Below are 24,917 nucleotides of genomic sequence, written 5' to 3'. Positions count from 1 at the left end.
CATCTACCATCTCCATTCCACAGATGAGGTCGCTGAGGCTCAGCGAAGTTTCAGTCACATGCCCAACGTCGCCAGGTTGGTGAGCGAGGGCTGGGACTCACAGGCAGACAGCCCAGCTCTGAGGGCATGCTTTACCTACAATGCCATATGAGTGTCTCAAATGTGACGTCAGACTCAATGCAATACCCCTCCCACTCTGGAGAGACGCAACGAAACAGCTATGGCCAGTATTCCTGGCAGCACTGCTCGAGATTACCGAGCCTCAAGAGCTCGTCCCAAACCACGTAAGAAGCCACAGGGACAGAGAAATATGCCAACCCAGGACAGGAAAATACTAACGCACAGATATGCGTATACACACGTAACGGAAGCACAATGTCACACAAAACAAAACTCACCATTACTGTGTGTGACGTACCCGAAGACACTCTGTAGTCTTTGGTGGCTCCACTTAAAAAAAAAGCTGGTCGCAACGACTACATTCATTTCACAACCTGCAGATGGGTCATGATTTCATTCGGAAAATGCTGGCTTAGACGTTCCTGTGTGTATTCAAGGGCATGCATTTGCTTCATTTTGTACAAAGCCCCTCCTTCACAGGAAACTCAAATTTTGGTTGAATGTAGACTTTAGGTGGTACGTTTTAACTTCCACTGTATTATTTCACGTGTCAATTTTACAGCTTTATTTTCACTGTACTGATTTTTATGGTTACTCTCTACTTTGGGCAAAAGATTAGTTTTCCATATACTGAATTTTTTCTCTACATTTATGGCAGCGACAAATTTATTTTTGAAAGGCAACTATGTTTTTAAAAAGTGGATCAACGTAAAGAAAAATAAGTAAACAAGAGTGAGTGCAGTGGCTCAGTGTGGAAACGGCACTCCAGCCAGCACTTGACACACAGCCACGCGTCTCATCTAGCGGAACCGCCATTCCTCCCCAAGGACAGCACTTAGGCATCATAGGAGGCTGGCACTCACACTGTTCTACCAAGCCCCACCTACAGCGCCCTCTCGTCCAGGGCCCGTGGCAGACACAGCCACCCCTAAAGCAGGGCTGGGCAGGCAGGTCTGGTAGGCCCCTTTGACTGAGGAGGATTCTGAGGCAGGCTCAGACGTGTGCATGCACACCCGGGCACACCAGGCAGGCCTGCGGACGTGCACACGTGAAGTACCACGTTTCCATGCTATTTCCAGTATCCGTCCCCAGAACACAGGTCAGACCAACCGCAAGACGACGGAGAAGTGCACCTTCCTGATTATGACTCCCAAACTCTACCAGCACCTCGTTTCAGCATCTCCTTAATATGTGGTCCTCGCCACCAGATCAGGTCCACAGTCAAGTAGGCAGTGTTACAGACGGGGAGAAAGAGCCTGGCAAACCAAACGGAAACAAGTGAAAGCAAAACGCTCACTGTAGAACCTGGGTGGTGGATACACATCCACTGGAAAACAACTCCAACTCTCTTATACGTTTGAAAATTTTCATAATAAAACGTCGGGGGAAAAAAGTACGCGAACAACCTAACTTGTCTTCTCCATGAGTTTATACACCCCTCTTCCAACGGAAGCGGGAGCTCTATTCCTAACTGGGTGTACACTAAATCATTAAGGGCACAATGACTTGACATTTGTTAAGAGTCAAGATGACACTTGCATCTTTTTGGACTGGAAGATGCCATCAAACCTACGCACACCTGTTGAGCACGCACTGCATGCGACAGAGAGGACTGGCGTCCCCAGGACGATGACCTCCTCCAAGACTCCTATCACTTTTAGGAAATAGGAAAACAAGTCTCTTCAGAAGTTTAAGGATTTCATCCAATATTTACTGGCTCATCGTTAGCAGACAGGCAGCGGTCTTTAAACTCCAGGTCTGGGCAGGTGGAGAAATGAGCCTCGGCCCCATCTACCGGGATTCACATCCCAGGGGCAACAAGGAGCTCCCTGACTCCTGGTTTCTGGCAGCCTGAAGTCCAAGCTTAGATTTAGGCATATATTTTAAATTTGCCAATTACAAACACAATCCCCTTGGTAACATGGCAAGGCCCAATCTTGGAAAAGAACACTCGAAAAGGCTCCTGACTTGAACTCATTATTTTGTGGTCACTTTCAACCACAGCCAGTCACCAGCTTGTAAAGAGTAACGAAATTATGGCTAAACTAGAGCTGAAAAACCCACTCCCACCTCCAGTGAAGCCGGCCACTGAGATAACCAACCACGACTCTCTCCTCATGGCTGTCTCTGCTATTTTTGTACTGTCCCATACATACAGATCACAAAGCCACGGGGCTGGTTCATAAAGGGAAGGGAAAATTACCTGTAAATGTAATTATGTAATTAGCTGTAAACATAAAAATTAGCTAACTTGAAAATTCAGATTTCTTTTTCTAATGCACCTTTTTATCTCTCAGAAAATAACTTTTCAGGCTAAAAGACAGAGCCAGAGTTCATGGGTCTGAATTCATCTGTGATCGGACTACCAAAGAACTTAAACCACGGAGGGCAGGCAATCTCTTCCAGGAGAAAAGTTTATTTCCATTGCTTTTTATCAGTGGGCAAACACATCTTACAGTATCACCGATATGAGATTTCCACGCTCAGCAGGTTACTTTACACACCAGCCCCAAACAGTAAGCATCAGAAGCATTTGGGGTCACGGGGTAAAAATGTAACACGCAGACTCAAAAGTAAAACACTGAGTTGAGTTTCATTTTGGATACTTACCAATCAGGAATTCTAAATTACATGAAATAAAAAGCAGTACCTCAAAACCACCACTACTGGCAGCACGAGTTAAGAGCATTTCCCATGCAGGGGACCTGGGCTCTAACTGGAAGGCCACACGAAAGTCACCCACACGGCCTGTCCCTCAGCACAAGGACCATCCCCGTTTCAGTCACAGGACACCTGCCCAGCAGAAGCGAAAAGCAGCAGGCATGTTAAAGACAGGAAGGGAGGAAGCAAAAGAAGAACAGGGTCAAACGCCACCAACGCTTGGAGAGGCTGTGGCCACACACTCCACGTGCAGACATGACCACAACTCAGGACTCCCTCTCTCCTAAGGTGCAGGGTTTCTGCACTTCCCAAAGGGCATCTGAAACCACACAGCAAACCCAGAGATGCTGCTGAGCGGGATGACCTCTTCAGAGCTTACAGGGTGGGCAAGAGGAGAGACGGACAAAGGGAGCTAGTAGGCAATCGTCAAAATATTTTATTACAAAATACAGTACAGGTTCACAGACTGTTTCCCAATGTTCTCTAACATGTACACGGCCGAATGAAGTGCTGCCTGGCAGTGGCCCACAAGACTCTAACTTCTGTAATGACTTCAGTCTCCTTAGAGTTACAGAGGACGTCTGTAACGGGCAGTGGAATGGAGAGACGGCCGTCGCCGCGGCTGGCGGGGCTCCTGACTGCTGAACAATAGCGTCGTTTTCTCCATGGCTTACAACCCACCAAAAGCTGGGACCCAATTCGTACAGAGACGAGGCAGAGCAGAGAGAAAACAACTCTGGCCAACCCAGAAGTCTCTGGCCACTACTTCTTGTTCCTGGGTTTTAGCTCTTCAGCTGCATTACGCAGGAAAATGTAATTTTTCTTCTGGGGATTATAAAATTCATGTCCCTAAAGGGGAAAAAAACACAATGATCTTATTTTCAAAAAGCAAAAGTTAGCATTTTTTATATGCCAAGTCCTGTGCTACGTCCGTGAAGCATAAACTCTCCTCCAGGGGAAAAAAACAGGCAGATGGAGGGAAAGAAAACCACACTTCAATCAACAGCATAGGCCTCAGAGAAAAGGTTAAGGACTTGGTGGGAAGTTGTCTTCATGTCCCACTTGGACGACCTTTTACATAGCTATTTTTCCCGAGTCAAGACTCTCTAAGCCACCAGCACTCTAAGCCAAGACAACGGCCCTCAGGGAGCGAGGTCTTGGGGACGAGGCATCCCACATGGCATGGAGAGAGAAGTGGAAGTACGCGGGGTGGTGGTGTGTCTGCTCCTGCCTGCGCTGAGGTGGAGGGGGGCCTGTGTAACTTCAGGGGAGCCTGGAAAACCAGGATCAGGCCAGGCTTTATAAAGGGCTCTGAACATCAGACTGAGGCCTTTGAACATTATCCCAGAGGGAAAAGGAATGGCAGCCACAAAGGCTGTAAATGACAATGACAGTGACATGAGAGATTTGTGTCTTAGGAAGACAGTGGAGTGCAGTGGGCAGGGCAGGTAAGAGGGACTTTCAGGTGACCCGAAGGGCCTCTGGGTGCACTCTGGCACCTGTACTGCAATGACATTTTATTTTCATCCCTGGACAGATGTGCTGAGATGGTTAATTCTCATTATGATGTGCGAAGTGCAGCTGCTCTTAAAGGCTGTGCTCAAGCAGCAGCGCATAACATTAACACACGTGGTCATGATTTCATGCTGGAGGCAACTGGCTTTAAACTAAGAACACTGGAAAATTCCTGAAGCAACTTTTTAAAAATTAAAAAGACAATAATTTAAGTAACTGCCACTGAGAGCTGATGTTAATTGCTCGGATGAATTCATTTTGAGCAGCCTTCCAAGCAACGAGCTTTCTCAGTTGTCTCAATTTACTACTATTTTTTCAATGCTTGCAATGCAGAAAGCCCTGAGTGTGATGTCAGTTAAACGCAGAGTTTTAATGCAGCTGCAGGCTGAGCATCTGAAGAAGAGGAGATCCACTGAAGAGCCCCATGGGGAAACTGAGGCCTCAAGCCACAATGTAGCTCCCACCCCAGCCAGGCAGAGCCAAAAAAGTGCACTCTTCAAAACTGAGCATGTGGCTTCCACGGGTGAGTGGATAAACAAACGGTGGTACAGCCACACCATGGAACACTACTTGGCAGTGAAAAAGAAAAAGACTACTAAAACACTCAGCAGCATGGGTGAACTTCAAAATCATTAAGCCGAGTGAAAGAAGCCAGCCAAAAAAGAATACATAGTATATGACTCCATTTATATAAAATTCTAGAAAATGCAAACATCTCTAGTGACGGAAAGCTGATCAATGGTTGGAGAAGGGGCGGAGGATTACAGTGATACACAGGAAACTTCTGGGGGAGATAAAAATGTTATCTTGACTGTGGTGATGGTTTCATGGGTATGTACAGAAATTGAAACTGATCAAACTGCACACTTCAAATATGTGCAATTAACTGCATTTCAATTAGACCTCAGTAAAGCTGCTTAAAAAGGCCCACATAAGCAAAAGCTCAGAGAGCGTGCATACTCCCACAGGCCAGAGCAGCATCCATAGCAATGTGCTGAACGGGCAAGAAGCATCACAGGAGACTGGACAGAGCTGGTGACTGCCCAGCTCTTCTGAGAGAGAGAGACTCAAAGGTGACACAAGAACTTACACCCCAGTGATCGGGCGGCGGTTAACTCAGAGGAACACGGAGAAGCGGCGAGCTGGGGGACAAAAGGAGACGGTGATGGGAAAAGCAGCCGGATTTGCGTCTCCTAAGTTAAGGGACTTAGGGGACGCCCAGGTGCAGACACCCTGATGGGACTGGGATAGGGGAAGTGGGGAACGAAGTCAGGAAGCAAGTTAGAAACGGCGAAGTCATCAGCTTACGAGGGAATGCAGGCATGCCTGGAAGAAGCCTACGCAGAGCCAGTCAGGCGAAGCCGGCGGAAGGCTGGCCTCTAAGAGGCGCCGAGAACAGAAGCTAGCAAAGGATGGCGAGGAGCAGTCAGAAGCAGTAATAAACAAGAAAACAGAAACACCAGAGAAACCAAAGGAGAGAGGTTTGTGAAGGATGCAGGAAGGAATGGACCACAGTACCCAACACACACAGAAAGGAAGCTTCTCGACTAGACGACGAGGATGTCAGCCAACGAGACTGACTACAGTTCCAGGAGGCCAGGACCCTGCAGCGGGCTGAAGAGGGAACAGAAGCCGTGGGAGCGCAGAGGGCAGGTGTTAACCACTCTGGACAAGTTTAACAGAAAGGGACACAAGGTTTCCTCAGGCTTGCTTTAGAAAGGCCAAAGTGTGCGTGCTAACCAACAGATGGGAAGGAGCTGGTGGGCAGGAGAGGAGAGAGTTTGAGAAGGGGCAGAAAAGAGCAGAATGGAGGGAGGGAACCTCGGAGGGAGGAGGGGGCAGGCGGAAGGAGATCAGGCCAGTGAAGACGGACTGTGTGGAAACCAACGGAAGGACGGAGGGGGAGGCAGAGCCTCTCTGGGCGAAGCTGGCGACCTCTCCAGTCAGGAACCTCAGTTGCAGTGGTCTGGAACCTCAGCACCTAAGTGCTCTCTCTACCATTATGCTGAGACACCTCAAAAATGCAGCCAGGACCCTGTCAGCCCTTCACTCCCCCCGGAAATGACAAACAAACAAAAATGAACGCCTCGGGCAAAAGCTCCATGCCCTGGCCCTGCTGACCCCTCCCGCCCCACCCCTTGCCGTGCCCACTTCGCCCTCTCCCAACAACCCCAGCATCACTGAATGACCACACTCTTCCAGAGTGGCGGCCTCCAGTTCACCTGTCTTTACCAAGAGCTTCTGGGGGGCGGGTTCCCAGGGCAAGGCTCAACACGCGTGCTTTCTCTGAGTCCCCACAACCTGCAAGGGAGGCCCTGCCATTTCCTTCCACAGTGAGGTGACAGTGACCTGCCCCAGGACACAAGGCAAGTCCGGAGAAGAGTCTCAACTCAAGCCCAGGCCCTCCGACCCGGAGAGCCCACAGCGGGCCTGGGAATTCTCACCTTCGACCAGTCGTAGCTGGAAGCATACGCAAATATGTTTCCATTGTGGTTGAAGCAGCAAGCTGCTATCGGCTGATCCAACTGTTCCGAAGTTTTTAGTTTTGTTCTGGCATCTTTGTCCCAAAAGCTGAATCTACCATCAGATCCCACGGTTGCAAGGGTGCCATGAACAGGATGGAATGCGATTCCATTTACCTGCAAGGAGTGACACGTACAAGGAGGAGTGGAGACAGCAGAGGGAAGAGAAGTCAGGTCTTCGCCAGTGCGTGCCCCCCACTGCAGTTAGGAAACAACATGCACATTTCAAGAGAGCAGCTGCTGGCTGATCACAGGAGGAACCAGCCACGCTTCCTCCGTCAGGCGCCAGCCCAGAACCGCGTGTCGTCTCTTGTCATGAACAGAGGGCAGCAGAAGTTAACAAGCATATAGTGAGCGACACCAAGGAGTGAACCTAGGAAAATGTCTTTCCTTTTTTAGCAAACAGCAACTCCTCAGTTTTAAGTAAGTGTATCAACTGTCCACCAGCACTCACTGAGCGGGTGGAAGACCCTCCCCAAAGTCCTAAGCTTACATTCAGAATCAACAGTGAGAAAACGAAGACAGTCAATATGTTCACAAAAACAGAAAACTGAAACCTACGGCATAAGCCGTTTGTCGCCGGACATGAACCCCCACAATGACAAAGTGATCTTCTCTGATCCCATAATGACTCAGCTACCACCTCCAAGTCTAGTTTCTAGACGTATTCTCAAGGTTAAAGTTTCTAAAAACATACCGCATAGATGTCCTGAGGAGCTGAAGTATTGGTTCCATTCGATCGATGACATTTGAAGGTGAAGTTATCTTTGGCACTGAAAAACAAAGCCCCAGCTAAGTTTTCCTTTGTAAAAAAAATGTCTCAAGTGAAAATCTGCAAGCCGACTGAGTCCCACTTACGGGTTTGGGGGGTTGATGTAGTGAATAGCGACTCTCCCCTCGATGCTGCCCAGAGCAAAACCAGTTGGCTTGTTCTGTTTGTCCTTAAAAATAGCCACACATCGATGCTACAATTTGAATAAAAAAAAAAAGTATATCATCACCATGTAAAATATAAGATTGCATAACTACTGTGAAGTTAAAGAATTTTCACCTCATTTTTGGGTTTTAGAAGAACCAGAAAGACATTACTCAAACATGGTATTTCTGTTCCTCTACTAAGCACTATTTTCTAATTTGAATAACCACTTGAATTCAGCCACGTGATTCTACGAATAAACTGTGCTTCTGTCTAGCTGCTGCTCTCCCTCTGCCACGGGGAAGGCCTTGCTGTCACTCCAGCAGTGCAGGTTGTCCTCAGGGCCTCCCAGCCCCTAGGCTGGTGCTGGCTCCCTCCTGGGGAGGGAGGAAGGCACTGCAGTTTTAACCCTCCACTGACGAGGTGGATGCCCTCCAGCAAGTCACCCCATGTTTCTGTGCCTGTGTTTCCCCAACTGGAAAAAGGGAAGTAGGGTCTCCCTGGCAATCACAGGGGAACAAGGGTAAAGTGGGACAGCAGCTGGGCCAGCACTTGCTAAACTGCAAACACGCTACAAGAAGGGAGACACTGCACTTGATCCAACATTGAGTTGAAGGGGCCCAAAGGAGGGTCCCCTGGACTCTATAGAAGATCCCACAGAAAGAGCCCAGGGCCCAGCCTCCTGGGGGAGAGAAGCAGGGACAGGTCCATCTGGGTTCTCACGTCCTCCTTCCAGTCATGACAACCTGGCCCAACCCAGAGGACGACCACTCTGCCCGAAGTGGACATTTTGGCTTCTATAAGGAGTTCTGGAGGCACTGGAGCTGGATCAGGGCCTGGGGCTAAGCCATACAAGAGAGGGTAAAGAGCAGTTTCGGTTATCATGATACATGCTAGAGTATGCGAATTTCCTAAGTAAGTGGAAAAGTGTAGGCTAGTTCTATCTCTGCACCATTTGCCTTTTTTTTTTGAACAGTAAGTGCATTAATTTTGTGAATAGAAAAAGAATTAAGGAAAAGAGACAAAATTCTGTAAGTTCTTAGAGGTCAGGAGGAACTATGGCCGGCAAGGCTGTACCCATTGTGCTCAGCACAGAGTTTAACACCTGGCGCACAGACCAGGAACCGCACCACTCCAGAAGGTGCCATTTACAAGAACACACTGCACAGTGGCCCACGCAAGGTTGACGGCACTCCTCACAAGTGAAAGGCCAGACTGCCTGGCACAGGGTGGCAGGAAGTGAAGCCAGACCAGCCTAGGTTTTATCAAGGAGTCTGGGATTTGTCCGAAAGGAACTGAGGAGTCAGTGATGGCTTTTAAGCAGGGGCATGGCAAGACCAGATGCGCAATTACAAGAAAGAGCCCCTGACTCATGGATGCAGAAGGGACGGAAGGAAGGCAAAGATCCAAGCTCTCACAATCATTGAAAGAGACTTAACTAGAAGTGGTGGTAAGAAGGGAGTGAAACAAACAGATTCCAAAACACTGGCAGGGTAGAAGTGAGCCCAGAGATGAACGAGGCAGGAGAAGAGCAAAGGAGGGAGGAGGGATCGAGGATGATGCCTAGATTTCTGGCTGAGACAGCTAAGCAGCAGAGGGCCCGCTTAATGAGACATGGAGCACACGGCAAGGCCCAGGCTTGGGTGAGGTGGCAGGGAGGAGCAGGGTGAGACTGGCTGTTCACTCAGCAAACGTTTACAGAAGCCTCCACACATCAGGCCCGGCACCAGAGGCGGGGAATGAGGCAGCAATGAGTACAGAAAACAGTCTCCGGTGTCATGAGCGTATGTTCCAGGAGGCAAAACAAGACAAAGTAAGTAAAATATGTATGTGCGTGTACGTCAGATATACGCACACGTTAAGGTAGCAATTCCTTACCACATCTATTAGATATCTGTAGCACTAGGGCGAGCAGCCAGGGAGAAGCCTGAGAAGAGGTGACAATGACTCAAGATGTGCAGAAAGTGCTCCTGCGTGTGATGTGGGACAGCTCTGGGCTGAGCTGTTGGAAGACACGCAAAGGAGCCGTCAGACTGCAGATGTCCTTGTCGGGGGGCAGAGGGGAGGTCTGCTGGAGGTCTGAGTCTCCAGACCACAAGATGCGCCTCAGCAACAGCAGTGGGCGGGGTGAGGCTTCACTCAGGCAGAGAAGGCAACGGCCAAGGGCAGGCACCTGCAGGACCTCAACATACAAGAACCTCCAAGACAGATGCGGCAGCAGCCAGAGAGGCAGGACGTAAGAGCCTGGGACAAGAGAAACCAAGGACAAGACCTACAACTAGAATACACAGCTATGTACTTGGGGGCGGGGGGCGCTTTGGGGAGAAGGAGAAAAAAAAAGACACCAAGGACATAATGTTCAAGAACACGTAAAAATAGCATTATGGTAAGACCCTGTTATGGTAAAATGAGTGCTGATCAGTATCCACTGGAATTACTGATGAGGAAACCACTGGTGGCCATGCCAAAAACAGTTTCGGTGAAGTAATGGGGGCAGCAGTCTCCACAAAGGAGGGTGAGAAATGAGTGGGAGGTAAGAAAGCTCATGCAATACGGCTGACTGCAATGGGAAAAAGGGATCCAGGGGGTACTGGAGGAGGGTGTGGGATCTAAGAGTCCATGGCAAGTGGAAGACCGAGCTGAAGAGAAAACTGCCTGGGCACAACGAAGGCACAGCTGAATCTGGAAGCTGTGAACTGATAATGGGACCGATCCATGAGATGCACAACTTCATTCAACAGCATGCAGCTATCCAGGGGGATGTTTGGAGAGGACAGGTAAGTTGGGGCTCATCCAGAAATGGATAGTACGTACTCACTAAATATTTGTGCTTGCATCCTTAAAATCATCCCCTACAAAAATACTTCTGGGTTTCTGAAGTACAACTGCACCCCCCATGTGGCACTGACCACAAACGACAGGGGCCACAGACACGCTTCCAGGCCCGACTGAGAATCACCTGATGCTTCAGTGGCGACTCTATCCTCCTGAACTCAGAAGGTTGGCTCTCTAATTGGTAGACGATCAGTCCCCTCTCCGCGGTTGCCACCACGGCCATAGGATATATCTAGGGAGTGGAGGAAAGCAGAGACATACTTAAAATGAAGGAGTGTGCTTCTTTCATACCAAAGCATCAGATCAATTTTTTTAGTCACAAAAATAAGCGATTTTTTTAAGTTTAAAAATCTAATGATATCAACACGTTTTTCATGAAAACCTAGAGAAATCATATTTGAAAGGAGAACATTCATATATTATTAAAAGACTCATTTTTTAAAACTGTAATAGACATGCATATTTAGAAAACGTACTGAGGAAGAGAGAAGAAATGAAACCAGCTACAGCATCCCTTCGAATGCTAAGTGGTGTTGGCAGTATGGTACATTTTACTCCAGTCTTTTCTGAGCACTGTACATGCACAGGTGAGTGTGGAAAGCTCTAAGGATTCGTGCCCTTTCCTCCAAGCATGCACCTGTCCCATGTGCCCGAGTGAGCCCGCCAGAGGGCTCAGCTGACCACTGCAGACTTGCTGGCCTGTTAGGTCACCTCCAGTGTTTCACCACAGTACACAGAACAAAGACCATCTAAAGGTTTATTTTTCTCCTGATAAAATCCTAAAAGTGGAATTACTGGGCCGTTGGTATAAAACTTTAAGACATGACTAAACAGATGGAGAAAGTTCTTGAGTTTCTCTCCCACTCAGAGATAGTCCCCCAAAATCTAGTAGGACATCACAAAGTTATTGCCAGGTTTCCCACAGCCATACCATAAACGTCATATACTGACGGCATGTTGCTAATCTGCATATGCTCAAATAACAAGCGACAAAAAACATGACACCAGTATTGAGGAATTCTGGAAGAGATGCAGCACAAAAGTCTCCTGCTTTATAAGATGACTGAGGCAATCTGAGCCATATCCCCTGTGTCTAGTGTTGAAGTTTCAGGGATTTTAGATTACCCTCTAATAGCAAGATGTTATAAGGTAAGAAACGCTATTTGCTTAAAGAAAATATATATTAAGGTAGAAATTCCTTACCACGTCAGCACAGTAACACCTTTCGGGGAGTTGCAAAACCATCATAGGATTTGAGGATCGTGTATCCCAAAACTAAAAGAAAAAAAAGCCGGCAGTAAGTGACCATTCAGAGCTAAAGCACAAGCAGTGTAGAAAGAAACGCCAGCCTTGGGCGGGCCATGCAGTCTGACAGCAGACCATACCTTCAAGGTCTTATCCCAGCTCCCAGTCATCACACAGCTGTAGTTCGGTGCTTTGATCCAATGTATGGTTTTAACGGGAGCATCATGCTTTCAACAAGACAAAACCAAAACCGATGAAGGTAAACATAACAAGGCACTCAACAGCTTTAATTCTAGAAATTCAAGGATGAGGAACTAACTTAAATATTGAGGGCATACCCAACAAAACCCAAAGGACTATTTTAGCCCCTCCTCACGACCAAAATACTCAATTTAACACAGAACAAGTATCTACCTTTCACTCTAACAAACTTGAGTTTGATTTTGCCCATAACTAACTAGTATGTGAGAGAGAAAGTAAGCCTCTCCCTCGGAGGAGAGGTTCAGAAATAACTGGTAGGGAACTCCACCAGTTTCATTTATTCTCTAAGGTGGCAGAGTTAAGAGATCGAGGAGATGCATCTAGCACCCAGCACTGTGACCTCAGAGTAGCTAACACTTTTCTAAAAATGTTTCAGTGTCAAGAGACCCCTCCTCAGAGTCAGAGCCTCTGGGTCTAGGTTCTCTCACCTTCACTCCTTCTGCCCTTCCTAGCGGTCGTCACACAAGCACCTGCGGTGGCCCCTGAGCAGGCTGTAAAAGCTCCATGGCCATGAGGGAGTGGCCCTCTCACGGCTGCCTCTCCCTCAATGCTGGCGCCTGGTGGATGGCAGGCACTCAACAAACACTCGTGGAACGAACAGGTGACCAAAGGCAGTGGAACAAGGCAAGTCACATACGAGTGCTGGATGTCACACACGGCAACACTGAGGAGCACCTGTGACATTTTCTTTAATAGATTTGTGTCACTAACTCCTTATGACGCCATCCTCATCTACACATACATGGAAGACCCATGACAGAATAATCTGTGAAATGCTAGTGAGAATGTGAATGGTTATGAAACTGGTGTTATTTTTGAAGTACAATTGATTTGGTACAGTCAAACTGCATTTTTCCCATCAGAGTCATTATAACTGAAGAGTCACCCCCCCCACCCCCGCACACCAGCCTTGCCCCCCTCTTTGCAGAGGGTGAGTTTCTATACCTGTGCAATCTGTATCGCCTGATTACTGTTGAGGTCCCACATTTTGGCAGTTTTATCACATGATGCTGTAAATACTTTGCTCCCATCCTAAAATAAAATGGAGAAAATCTCTCATTCTAAGAAAAATAAAATCTCTAAATGTACATTTAGATATTAGGGTGAACATAATGAGGCCGGTTTTGTTTCGAAATTTTTATTTTTCCAATTTTTGGGGGCTAGTGTATTGCAAACTATAATGTCATATATAAAACACACTTTCAGCCCTATTGTTTATTATTGATTTATTTTTCTAAGAGCTACTACATAAACAGGATAAAAAAAATTTAACGGGTACTTAAAGTTATATTGTGAAAACCACGTCTCTCCCTACCCCTGACCCCTCAGAGCAGCCACGGGCCACTGTGTACCCTCCAGGAACAGCCTTTGTACAGCACGTATCTATGTGTGTACCAGGGGCCACTTCAAAAATCTTTTCTGATTTTCATCAATTTGAAGCCTTCATAAAAGTTGCTAGAAGAATACAATCAGTGCCCATAAACCTGCATTCACCAGGGTAAACGTTTCGTCACATTTACTGTTTCTCTTCCCCCTCTCCGTATATATCTATATCTCTATCTAAATCATGACTTTTGTTCAGCTCAATATCTAACAGCATTCCAAATGCATGCAATAAAACTACACTAACTGACAAAAGTCATCGGTCCTACAGAACCTATAGCTTAAAAAATTAGCAGTCGTGTAACAGTTTTCAACATATTCACGTACAGAACTCATACAGTAGGTCAGTCAAACAGAAGAAGCACAAGGTAACTTAAAATGAGAGGAAAAGTACTGAATCGAAAGTCTAGACCAGTGGTCAGCAAATATTTTTCTTAAAGGGCTATACAGTAAATATTTCAGTCTCTGCAGGTCAAAAGGTCTCTGCTGCAACTCCTTCACTATCACTGCAGCTTGAAGGCAGCCACACACATTGTATAAATGAAGAAGCGTGGCTAAAGTTCCAATAAAACTTTATTTACAAAAGCAGGCAACGGCCCAGTTATGGCCCATGAAGCACGGTTTGCTGATCCCTGGCCTAGACTGTTTCCTTTCTGGTTCCATAGCTCAAAGAGATTCACTACCATCCTCCCCCAGCAAAAACTTCCTCCCAACTGAAGTCACCAGTCCTCTATCGGAAAAAAGGGAGAAAATCTGCTTCTCCATTAACGAAGCTATAAGGAGAACTTTGCTGGTCCTTGGAAACATATCGCCGTCTGGAGTGAAGGCTGAGGCGGAGGGAAACCGTGGCCTCTCCATGTCGTCAGAAATGACGACCCTCCCAGCCATAAGCAGCACTACAGTGTAGCGCACGCCAAACCCCAGTGGACATACAGACCCCAGCGCACATACAGATCTAGAAGCTAAGCCACCAAAGGGCCGGGCGGAGGAACGACAGCTAAGTGCTGCCCGCCCAGCTGCTCCAAGGTCTGCCTGCCAGGGCCGCACAATGAGCCGTGTCCTCGGACTGCCAAAGAACCGCCTTCACCACGCTGGGCTTTCACGCCTCACAGGAGCTCTGGCTCCTGCGCTTATGCGCCCTCCTCTCCCTGAAGGCCACCCCTCCCAGGCTGGTGCGCATTCCCGCGAGCCCCAGGAGGGAGGCTGCCAAGCGGACGGGCCCTGGAGCCAGGAAGCCCTGGGTGTAGGCTCAGCCTCTCACCTACTACATGCCTCCAGCAAGTCCCTCAACCACCTCCTGACGGGTCCCACGCCAGTCACTATGTAGACTTAACCGAGCCATCCCGACTCCACTGTCTGAGATTCTTCCTTGTTTCGGTGTTTGTCCTGAGAGACCAGGAGTCCCATGGGCACAGAAGACTCGCCCACCTCGGCTACTGTGATTTCCACCACATTCCCAGTGGTTGGCACACGATGATAGGTGCCTGATAATTATTTGCTGAATTAAATCACGCTATTATCGGTTGTAATTTTCATTATTATCTTCATTTTATAAGTGAGGAAACAGACTCAGAGAAATTAAGAACTTGGCAAAGTCAAAAAGTAGAGGAGAGAGTTGAAATTTGAACCTAGGCCTGGACGGGAAGAGACAGACAATGCTCAAAAAGCTAGAGGCACATGGTTTACTTTTCTGTAAAGATTCAGCTCAGTTCTTGCCTCTTCTGTGAAAGGCTCATGGCGCCCTTCCCAAACCTTTCCACTGCGTTCTGCGCTCCCTCCAACCCAGCCCCACTCCTCGTGCCTCTCTCAGAACTCAGCTCACTGCCTGGGGCTCTCCATCCCACGTGGGAGTCCTCCACTGGATGGGGGCACAACATGCAGAGAGGAAACAGCTGTACACATTTTTGTAAATGCCAACAGCCACTCAGTAACATTTGAGCGACACAACTCCTGTATCTGTTAAGTCTATTTCTTACCATAATTTATAAGAAAGTTTACAATTCTGATCCATTACCTGATCAGTAAAGAAAGACAAGCAAAATATATTAGAAACATTTAAAATCTACTCGAGCTGCTACTTTTCCATAAACTAACAATAAGGCAAATTAAAAATAAGTTGTATCTGTAATAAACGTGTCACTTTTTAAACTGTTTTCATATATCTATTATTAGCCTCACAATAACCCAATCAAATCTATCAGGAATACAAACAACAGAAAGGACTTTAATCACTCTCAGAGCTAGTGATTAAAACAGGAGCAACTATGGCTCCTGAACCAATTCAAAATATTTATAAAATAGTAGAATCATTTATTATTTATAATAAATAAATTTATAAACAAAATTACATAAATGTATGGTGCAAATAAAAATGGTGATGTAAAATAGAGGAGTCTGGTGTTTCTCCTGAAGTTAAACATGCACTCGCCATATGGCCCAGCAAGCCCGCTATTGGATATTCACCCAAGAGAAGCGAAAACTTGTATTCACAGAAAATCCAGTACACAAATGTTGACAGCAGCATGACTCACATGACCAAAAATGGAAAACCACCCAAATGTCCTTCAAGTGGTGGACGGTACACAGGAGAACCCGCGCAATGGAACACTGCTCAGCAGTGAGAAGACACACTGCTGACCTGACCTGTGGGACCTCGACTGCATGATGCTCCAGGAAGCCAGACACAAAAGGCTACACACGGGATTCCGTTTATACGACATCCTGGTAAAGGCAGAACTACACGGACAGAAACTCATCAGTGGTTTCCAGGGTCTGGGAGTTGAGACTTGACTACAAAACGGCAGGAGGGAATTCTGAGGCTGAGGATCTGTTCTATCTCTTGACCACAACCCTACGCATTTCTAAAAACTCACAGAATCATACACTAAAAAGATTCAATTTTATTGTCTGCAAATCATATCTAACATGACTAAAAAAATACACACAAGGCCTGGGCAGGGCCTCGAGGCTCAGCTTCCTTAGCATGGAGGAGCACCCACCTGCCTCTGACCTCATCAGGGCCTGTCTCCTCCCTCCTCCCAGGTCAGCCACAGGCAGGAGGGAGGAGAGCCAGGCTGGGCCCCTCCCCTACTGCCTGGGGGCCACTCCACAGCCGCAGCTCTCGCAGCTCTCGCTGCACTTGCCACAGGTACCTCACTCCCTGTTGGTTCCTTCGGAAATGGTCCCTTCACTAAACCCTCCCCAATCACCCACACTCGTCCCAAAAGGAAAAAAAAAGAAAAGCTCAGAGCTGAATAAACTTGAACACATTTACTTATACTGCTGACGTTCAGGATTTGAGAGGAAAAAGAATTCCAAAAAACAGAGGCCAGCTGGTGGCATAGTGGTTAAAGTTCACACACTGTGTTTCAGCAGCCCGGGGTTCATGGGTTTGGATCCCGGGAGCAGATCTACACACTGCTCATCAAGCCATGCTGTGGTGGCATCCCACATACAAAATAGAGGAAGATTGGAACAGATGTCAGCTCAGGGCTAATCTTCCTCACAAAAAAAGAAAAGAAAAAGAATTCCAAAAAATCAAAACACCTCAAAAGTCTAATACAGGCATACCTCAGAGATATTGCAGGTTTGGTTCCAGACTATTGCAATAAAGGGAGTCACACAAATTTTTTGGTTTCCCAGTGCATATAAAAGTTACGTTTACATTATGTCTTTAAAAAAACCAATGTGCATACTTCAATTAAAAAATATTTTACTGCTAAAAAATGCTAACCATCATATGAGCCTTTTGTAAGTTGTAATTTTTTTGCTGGTGGAGGCTCTTGTAAAAAGCACGGTTATCTGCAAAGTGCAATAAAATGAGGTATGCCTGTAATGGAAAAGGATTAATTTTTTCCATAGGATTTATTTTCTGGGATAGTAAATTTCTAGCTTCTTTTTTTAAAGATTGGCACCTGAGCTAACAACTGTTGCTAATCTTCTTCTTCTTCTTTTTTTTTTTCCTTTTTCTCCCCAAATCCTCCCAGTGCACAGTTGTATATTTTAGTTGTGGGTCGTTCTAGTTGCGGCATGTGGGATGCCGCCTCAACATGGCCTGATGAGCAGTGCCATGTCCACGCTTAGGATCCGAACCTTTGAAACCCTGGGCCGCCAAAGCGGAGCTTACAAACTTAACCACTTGGCCACGGGGCTGGCCCCAAACTTCTAGTTTTAAAACAACATAAGGTCGTGGCACATTTAGAGGTAGGAAAGGCTTCAAGAAATTATCTAATCCCTTGCTCAAGGAAACATGTCAATAAAATAATGGATTTTTTAATGCAAGAAAGGCTTTCAGAGAGACCAACTAAAGCTAACATGACGAAGGGTAACTGCTACATTAGGAACATCAATAAACTACTATATTTACAGTCAGAAACTTAGAATTGGTATAATGTCCACACACACATGCTATTTGTGTTCTGAGTTACATAAAAATAGAAACACATAAACATTCCGAATTACACTCTACACTGTGTAGAAGAAAACACTGAAGCTGCATGAGCCTTACGTCACTCCAGCAGACGTCCAGGACAGGCCCCGTGTGCATCTGCTGGGCTTTTGGAATAGTCTGTCCACTGTCTTGAACTTCCCAGCAGCGAACCTACAGTAATGAAACAAATTGATGCAAACACAGCAATTAATGTATATCACATGCACTGCACATCTAATAACGAATGGGATACAATTTAAATATAATCGGACTCCTCACATCAACTTAATTAACTTTAAGAACAAAGCAACTGAAAAGTATGTGCAAGTAGCTATTTTCCTATTCCTAAGCTATCAAATATACAAATTCTACTACTTATACTTAAAACCACAGATAATTTTCTCATCACATCTATGAGATATAACTGTCTACTAAAGTAGAACGTTATCCATTACCATTCAGAGAATCTAGACCAAAGGGGAAACTGATCTTTCTTCTCTGCATAGTTTACTCTGATTTTTTATATCATTTTTTTCCTGATTATATAAGTAATGCATTTTACTTAAAGTTTTTTATCACAAGTCAGTAAAAATGACCTTAATCTGACTACAGATAATATGGTTAATAGCTCAGTGTGCTTTCAGTCTTTCTATGTACATATATTGTCCTCAAAAAGCAGATTACACGGTATCTTCACTTTTTTATTTTTTTGATTTATTTTTTAAGTTTTCTGACTTTAATATTAGTCTGACATAGCATTAGTAACCATGCTGCACTGAAACATGTAATGGTACAATCTGAACCATGACTTGTTAAATGTTATACCCCACTCCCCCCAGAATATTTAGGCTGGTCCTCAAGTTAACAATGTGTAAGCACACAAGCATGATCAGTTATGGACAGCCTCCCATACGAACTGCTATTTAGCAATACACAAACTGCCTCCAAGATTTATGCTTACAGGTAGACATTCAATTATACCAATAAAACAGCCTATCCTGAAAATATGGGCACATTTTAAAACATCTTAAGACAATTCTCTTAGCCATAATAGTCCCACAGTATGACTGAGTAGTAAGAATCTACTTTAAAAGCAAAAGAACTTAATCAGTATAGTGCATGATTGATTCGACATAGTTCCCAGGGAAGAGACCAGTCACTTGATTGCAGACTCCTCCATACCAGCCATCGTCATTCTTCTTTATTACATGAATGATTGCACCCTCCATAAATGATAGCTCATCATCTTTGTCTTTTGTATAATCATATATTGCCACAACTTTCTCAATATAATTCTTGGGGGCCCAAGCAGGATCCCCATCTGCATATGGATCATTATACTGAACCACCGCAGCCTCCTCATCTTCATAATCCACTGGAGGTGGTGGTGGCGGAGGTGGAGAGTGATCAAACATGGTAATGTCCTCTGGTGGGGGTGGGGGTGGTGGAGCTGGACTATCAGCAACTGACTGGTCCAACAGCGGGTGGTGAGGGTGTACGCACAGCAACGGGAATGCCAATACTGCTGCTTCCACTGTTTTCTCGACTTCCACTTCCTCCACTACTTTCACTGTGTCCTCGGTCTCTGATTTGAAGCTGTCCTGCCTGGACTATGCTGACTTCCGAGCCTAGGAGGACTTGTCACGCAGTCATTAGGAACTGGTGGGGGTTTAACAAGTTCCAGGGTTTTGTAAGGAGTATTCCGCCCCAGCGTTCCCTGCCTAACGTGGGAGGACTCGGTGGCTTCTGAGTAGGAGGATTTGTTCTCGATAGAGTGCCAGTTCTTGCAGGCTGGTTATTTCCACGCTCGACACCATGGTCCCCATCACCCAGCACTGTACAGTCAACAGGTTTCCGAATCTACCTTACAGGGCGCTCCATATTTGTGGGTGCTATTTTGTGAGTTCTTGATGTATTCTTTTTTGTTGTCAAAATACCAATCTCTCTTCAAGCCAGTTTCTCTTTATGAAATGTCCACAGTGTGTGAAATATGATTGATGGAAGATGACATTCTCCAAAGCTGAGAGGCCTGGATATCCAGCAACTGGAGGACATTGTTGGCCAACGCACTTATTTGATAAGCAACACTAGCTAGGGACTGGGTTGTGCAGGCTTTGGTCTCTTCTAAAGCTCTTCTCTTGTCTGCAGCCTGTATGTAGTTGTTCTTACAGTAGTCGGCCACCAGGATGACGTTCTGGTAACTCTCTCTCAGTGCCCTCTTCCCAGACGGGATCTCCTCCTCTAGTAACATCTGCAGCTCTGCCACTTTCTACCCCTCCACAGCGCTTCCTCTCTCATTAAAGAGACAGAAGCAGCAAGGTCCGAGGAGCCTCAGAGCACCTCACAGCCCGGATACAAGCCCCCTACCCACCCGGTATTGTCAGTATCTTCACTTTTTTAATTGCAGCTTTTCTCACTTGCATTGTTAGCCTATGTGCCATTAAACAGTCTTCTTTTTTAATTTTTGAGGAAGTCTGGCCCTGAGCTAACATCCATGCCCATCTTCCTTTACTTTATGCGTGGGACGCCTACCACAGCATGGCTTGATGAGCAATGCATGGGTCCGTGTCAGGGATCCAAACCCGTGAACCCCAGGCCACAGAAGAAGAGTGTGTGAACTTCACCGCTCAGCCACCGGGCTGGCCCCTCTTCTGTTTTTCAGCAGCAAATCAACTGAAATCTTTCAAGAAACTACATGTAGACAGCAAGCCTGCTCAGTCATGACTACCTTCCTCCCCCTACTGCTCTCCTCCCCTCAGCCCCCAACTGCCTCCCAGTAGCAGGTCACAGGTTGAAATCTTTTCCAAAAACTGTTTTTCTTTTTAAAGATGTTTTATTTTTCCTTTTTCTTCCCAAAGTCCCCCGGTACACAGTTGTATATCTTTAGTTGTGGGTCCTTCTAACTGTGGCATGTGGGATGCTGCCTCAGCATGGCTTGATGAGCAGTGCCATGTCCGTGCCCAGGATCCGAACCGGCGAAATCCTAGAACACCAAAGTGGAGCATGCGAACTTAACCACTTGGCCATGGGGCCAGCCCCTCCAAAAACTCTTAAAATGGTATTCCATCACACAGACATACCATAAATTATCATTACTATTAAGTATTACAATTTTCAACATTTTCACCTGCACGAGGACTTTCTGAAATGAGGCAGTATGAGGTTCTGGCTCAGAGTACAGAGCCCGGGCCAGACTGCACGATCAGCATCCCCCTTTGCCACTCACTCAGCCACAGGACCTGGGCCAGTGACTGGACTCCCCTAAGCCTCACATCCTGCGTCAGAAGACGCAGATGACAGCGAGTTCACAGTGCTTCAGCAGGTGTGGAGATCAATCCAGACAGCTCATAGCAGGCACATTATCGAGAGCCTCCTCCAGACCCAGAAGGGGAATCACTGAGACCCAGGGAATAAACTTAAGGATTTCCAACAAATATCGCTGACGACCCTCCAGAAGAACTGTGCCAATTTACATTCCTACCAGCGGTATCTGTTAAGGTTTCAGCTTATCCTCACTGGCACCAAGTAGTATTCTTTTTATTTTTGTTAATTTGAAAGGAAAAAAGTGTCAATCCGGTAAATCTCCATTTGTCTGATCACGAGTGTGACTGAGTGGCCCCAGCTGACTCTAACAGGCCCCTTGCACTCCTCTGTGAAAGGCCTCCTCATGTCCTTTGCTTACTTTGCCACCAGAGTTTTTATCTTTCTTTTCATACATTTTTTAGTTTTCTTGGCAAGTATAATGTCTCTGCAGGATGTGTGCTATTATCTAAAGCTGAAAAAGTTTAACATACGCCGGAAGAACATTTTCAGGATGCCTAGAAGGGCAATTCAGGTACGCCATCAGGACGACATTCACTCTCCATGAAGACTTCATCTGATTTGGGAATATGCTTCCAGACGCAGAACTAGACTAGGAACCTGAGCTATGCCCACAAGCTGGCTTTCTTAACAAACAGTGCGACAACACGGGAGGGCTGCCATTCAGAAGGGTTCACACCCTCAAAACTGATTTCTTAAAAAAACCCATGAACAAGCCTTAACTCTACTTTATTCACTTGGGAAAGAATGGGGCCAAAAGAAAAGCTAACCTTGCCCATACAAAGAGAGACGACGCATAGAACATGCATTTTAGGAGCACTTACATCATTAGCCCACGATCCTGCAATAAGAAAGTTCCCCGGCAAGGTGGGTGGGCTAAAAGATAGACAACCAATGCTATCATCAGGAGAGGACGTCACTTCAATATCCTGGGGGGAGAGTTAATGTTAAAATGTATGCATCATCACAATTTCATTCAAAACTGCTTTTTTTTCTCTCTAAACACCCCATGGTGGACTTTCCTTATGCTCAGAAACTAACTGCATTAGACCTTTCTCACTTTGATGAGAAAGGGGAGGAGTAAATATGCCAGGGAAAGTGCTAGCCCTGCTGGGACTGAAGCAGCACTCCCAACGACATGCCCACAGCCACGTCTTCCAAACAGCGGCCCACCAGTTCACTCTCGCCCCAAAGCGCTTCATCAGTTATCGGCCGCCTCCCTCCCCTGTAGAAACTCTGATTCAACGGTTGTGGGCTGGGCCCCCGGGAACGTGCAATTTTAACAAGCACCTCAGGGGATTCTAGTGACCCAGTAAGTCAGGGAGAACAGGACACTAGTCCAGGGGACACACAGTTTCTGTGCTCCAGGGTTTGAGAAAGCGGGCTAGACAAAGTTTCAGAGCTTGCAGCCCAAAGGAGGTTCCCACGCCATCTGGGTTTCTCCCACTGTCACTGAAGCGGGAAAGCCTGGCCTGCACTCTGTCCACACACTCCTTGAAGCTTCCGTACTACCTTCATTGGGTTGTGATTATCTGTGGTTGTGCTGCCAAACATGCTGGTCCCACTAGTTCCAAAACCTGAGGTTGTTCCAAACAGACTCATTTTGGCCCTAAAAAATAACGGAAAACGTTAAGAACAGGTCCTTTCTTAAGTAATAAATATCACTGAGAGACAATATAAAGATAAGTCACAGAAGAGAAATAGACAGTCTAAATGGCTTCATGTCAGACTTTTCTCTCCGGAAGTGATCTAAATATATAATAAACAGAGTACTTCTTAAAAATAAATTCTCTATTTTAGGATAGGTTTTCACAAAAAAATTGTAAAGATAATAGAGTTCTCACACATCCCACGCGTATCTCCAACTCCCCCCTTCCCGCCCTCCCTCTCCGCGAGGCACCCCAGCTCTGACGATCTCCCCCTGCCCGTCAACAAGCAAGCTCCCCGCCCGCCCCCCCCCCACCCCCACCCCCGGCGCATTCCTCCAGCTGTCCCTGCAGCGTGCAGCCTGCAGCCTGGGATGACGTGCCCTCCCCCAGGCCGCCGGCTGTCTGGGTTTCACTCCTCGGCTCCCAGGGGAAGAGTGGCCTCCTGAGAGCTCTCTGGCGTGCTGGAAATGTTCTGAAACTGCACCGTGGCGATGGGCCCTCAACTTCCCAAACCACCAAAAAGGGCGCCGTAAACGGGTTACGGCTGTAAGTCTTCCTTCGACACAGCGATCAGAAGCATCTCTTTAAAGACAGTCGCCTCCTCGGAGGCGTCCCTGCCTCCCTAAGGGGACACCCGCGCCCGCCCGTCGCGTCCCCGCTTTCTGCACGGCACCTGCCACCATCTGGGAGTTCCCCTCTGCGGCCCGCGTCTTCCAGGGAGAGGACCAGCTGCCGAGGGCGGGGAGCCGCCGGGGTCCGCCCCCAACAGGCCCGCGCCCCCGTTTAACAGACCCCCGCCCGGGGAAGCGTGTGCGCGCGCGCGTGTGTGGGAGCATGTGGGCGCGTGTGCAACGAGCACTCGGCGGAGGAGACAGAACAAAGAGACTCAGCTCGGGGAGCGGCGAGAGCACCGCAGGCAGTCGAGCAGCCGCCGGGGAGAGGCCCAGGGACGCCCCGCGTACAACGGTCGGGCGGGCCCCTCCGAGGAGCAGCCGGCGCGTAGCGGGGAGGGCCCAGCCGGCAGACGCCTCCACCGGCTCCCCGACCCTCCCGGGCCTCAGCTTCCCCACAAGGCAAACGCCGGCTCAGACCCGGGGTGCCCCGACGGCCCTTCCCGCCCTCGCGTCTCCCGGGGCTGTGTCGGTCGCCCGCTCGCGCCAGCGCCTCGCCGCGGGAGACCGGGCCCGGGACCGGCCCGGGCGCGCCATGGCGGCGGCCCCGAGCGCAGGCGGCACGGGCCTACCTGGGCGTCGCGCTGCAGCGGGAGGGGCGCGGAAGGCTGCGAGCCCGCTGCGGCGCGGGGGCGGCGAGGGCGAAGCGCGACCAAGGCTCCCGAGAGCCCAGGTCTCCTCACGCCGGCGGAGGAAACGGCCCAATTACCGCGAGACACAGCGCATGCGCCCCCTAGCCACTTCCGGTGCCACCCGGAAGTCCGGGAAAGCAGAAAAGGCTCTTCCTCCAGGGAGGTGATGGCACATGCGCAGAAACGCTATTGAGGCCGAGGAGAACTCCTTGTGCCAGCAGTTTGCGGATTGGTCGAAAGCTGATGTAGCCGACGCTAGCGGGCGCAGGAGCGCTTTAATAAATCTGCCGTCCTGACTAGTGGAGGGTAGTTAGTATTTTCTCGTGTGAATTAAAAATCTAGTAGAATTCTGAGGCTGCCAATTCAAGTCCAAGGCCATCTGCCGAGAAGCTGATAGGTCGCTGCCTGGGTTCCTGTCCTAGCATCTCTGTTTGCCGCCTCGGGTATCCTGAGCCATCGGGGCTTTTGGACCTCTTTCCAGCTGTGAGATAGGGATAACGATGCCTAAGTTCCGGGGCTGTTTCTTCATTAGGTTCGAGTGAAGTAAGAGACGTGAAAGGTTTTTGCTAAGTGTAAAGTTGCATAAACATGTTAAAGGGCTGTTAGGACACACGTGCCAATTCCGCATATTTCAGGTGGTTGCTTTGTTCCCCTTTTCGGATTGTCAGAAGGAAACAAAGGGCGGAGGAGGGGGATCTCCTGAGGTTGTGGTACGTACGCTGGATCTTCTCCGTTACTACTCAGTGTGGTCTGCATA

At 47.7% G+C, this 24,917-nt stretch overlaps 1 protein-coding gene and 1 pseudogene across 1 annotated transcript; both read right to left on the bottom strand.

Moving 5' to 3' along the window:
- Positions 1 to 3,194: 3,194 nt before the first annotated feature.
- On the bottom strand, positions 3,195 to 24,292 carry RAE1 (ribonucleic acid export 1). The gene is made up of 12 exons (XM_014831970.3): positions 24,101 to 24,292; positions 22,721 to 22,817; positions 22,033 to 22,137; positions 17,966 to 18,058; positions 13,021 to 13,107; positions 11,955 to 12,041; positions 11,773 to 11,844; positions 10,694 to 10,801; positions 7,677 to 7,783; positions 7,516 to 7,591; positions 6,741 to 6,935; positions 3,195 to 3,630 (listed from the first exon to the last, which is right to left on the bottom strand). The coding sequence occupies exons 2-12, from the start codon at positions 22,808 to 22,810 to the stop codon at positions 3,544 to 3,546; spliced, it is 1,107 nt and encodes a 368-aa protein (XP_014687456.1). The 5' UTR covers positions 22,811 to 22,817; positions 24,101 to 24,292; the 3' UTR covers positions 3,195 to 3,543.
- On the bottom strand, positions 18,859 to 20,284 carry LOC106825270 (abl interactor 1 pseudogene; annotated as a pseudogene).
- Positions 24,293 to 24,917: the final 625 nt, after the last annotated feature.

This window comes from Equus asinus, chromosome 15 (assembly GCF_041296235.1).
Source record: "Equus asinus isolate D_3611 breed Donkey chromosome 15, EquAss-T2T_v2, whole genome shotgun sequence".
NCBI classification, from domain to species: Eukaryota; Metazoa; Chordata; class Mammalia; order Perissodactyla; family Equidae; genus Equus; species Equus asinus.
This window is presented reverse-complemented; position numbering and strand designations above follow the sequence as displayed.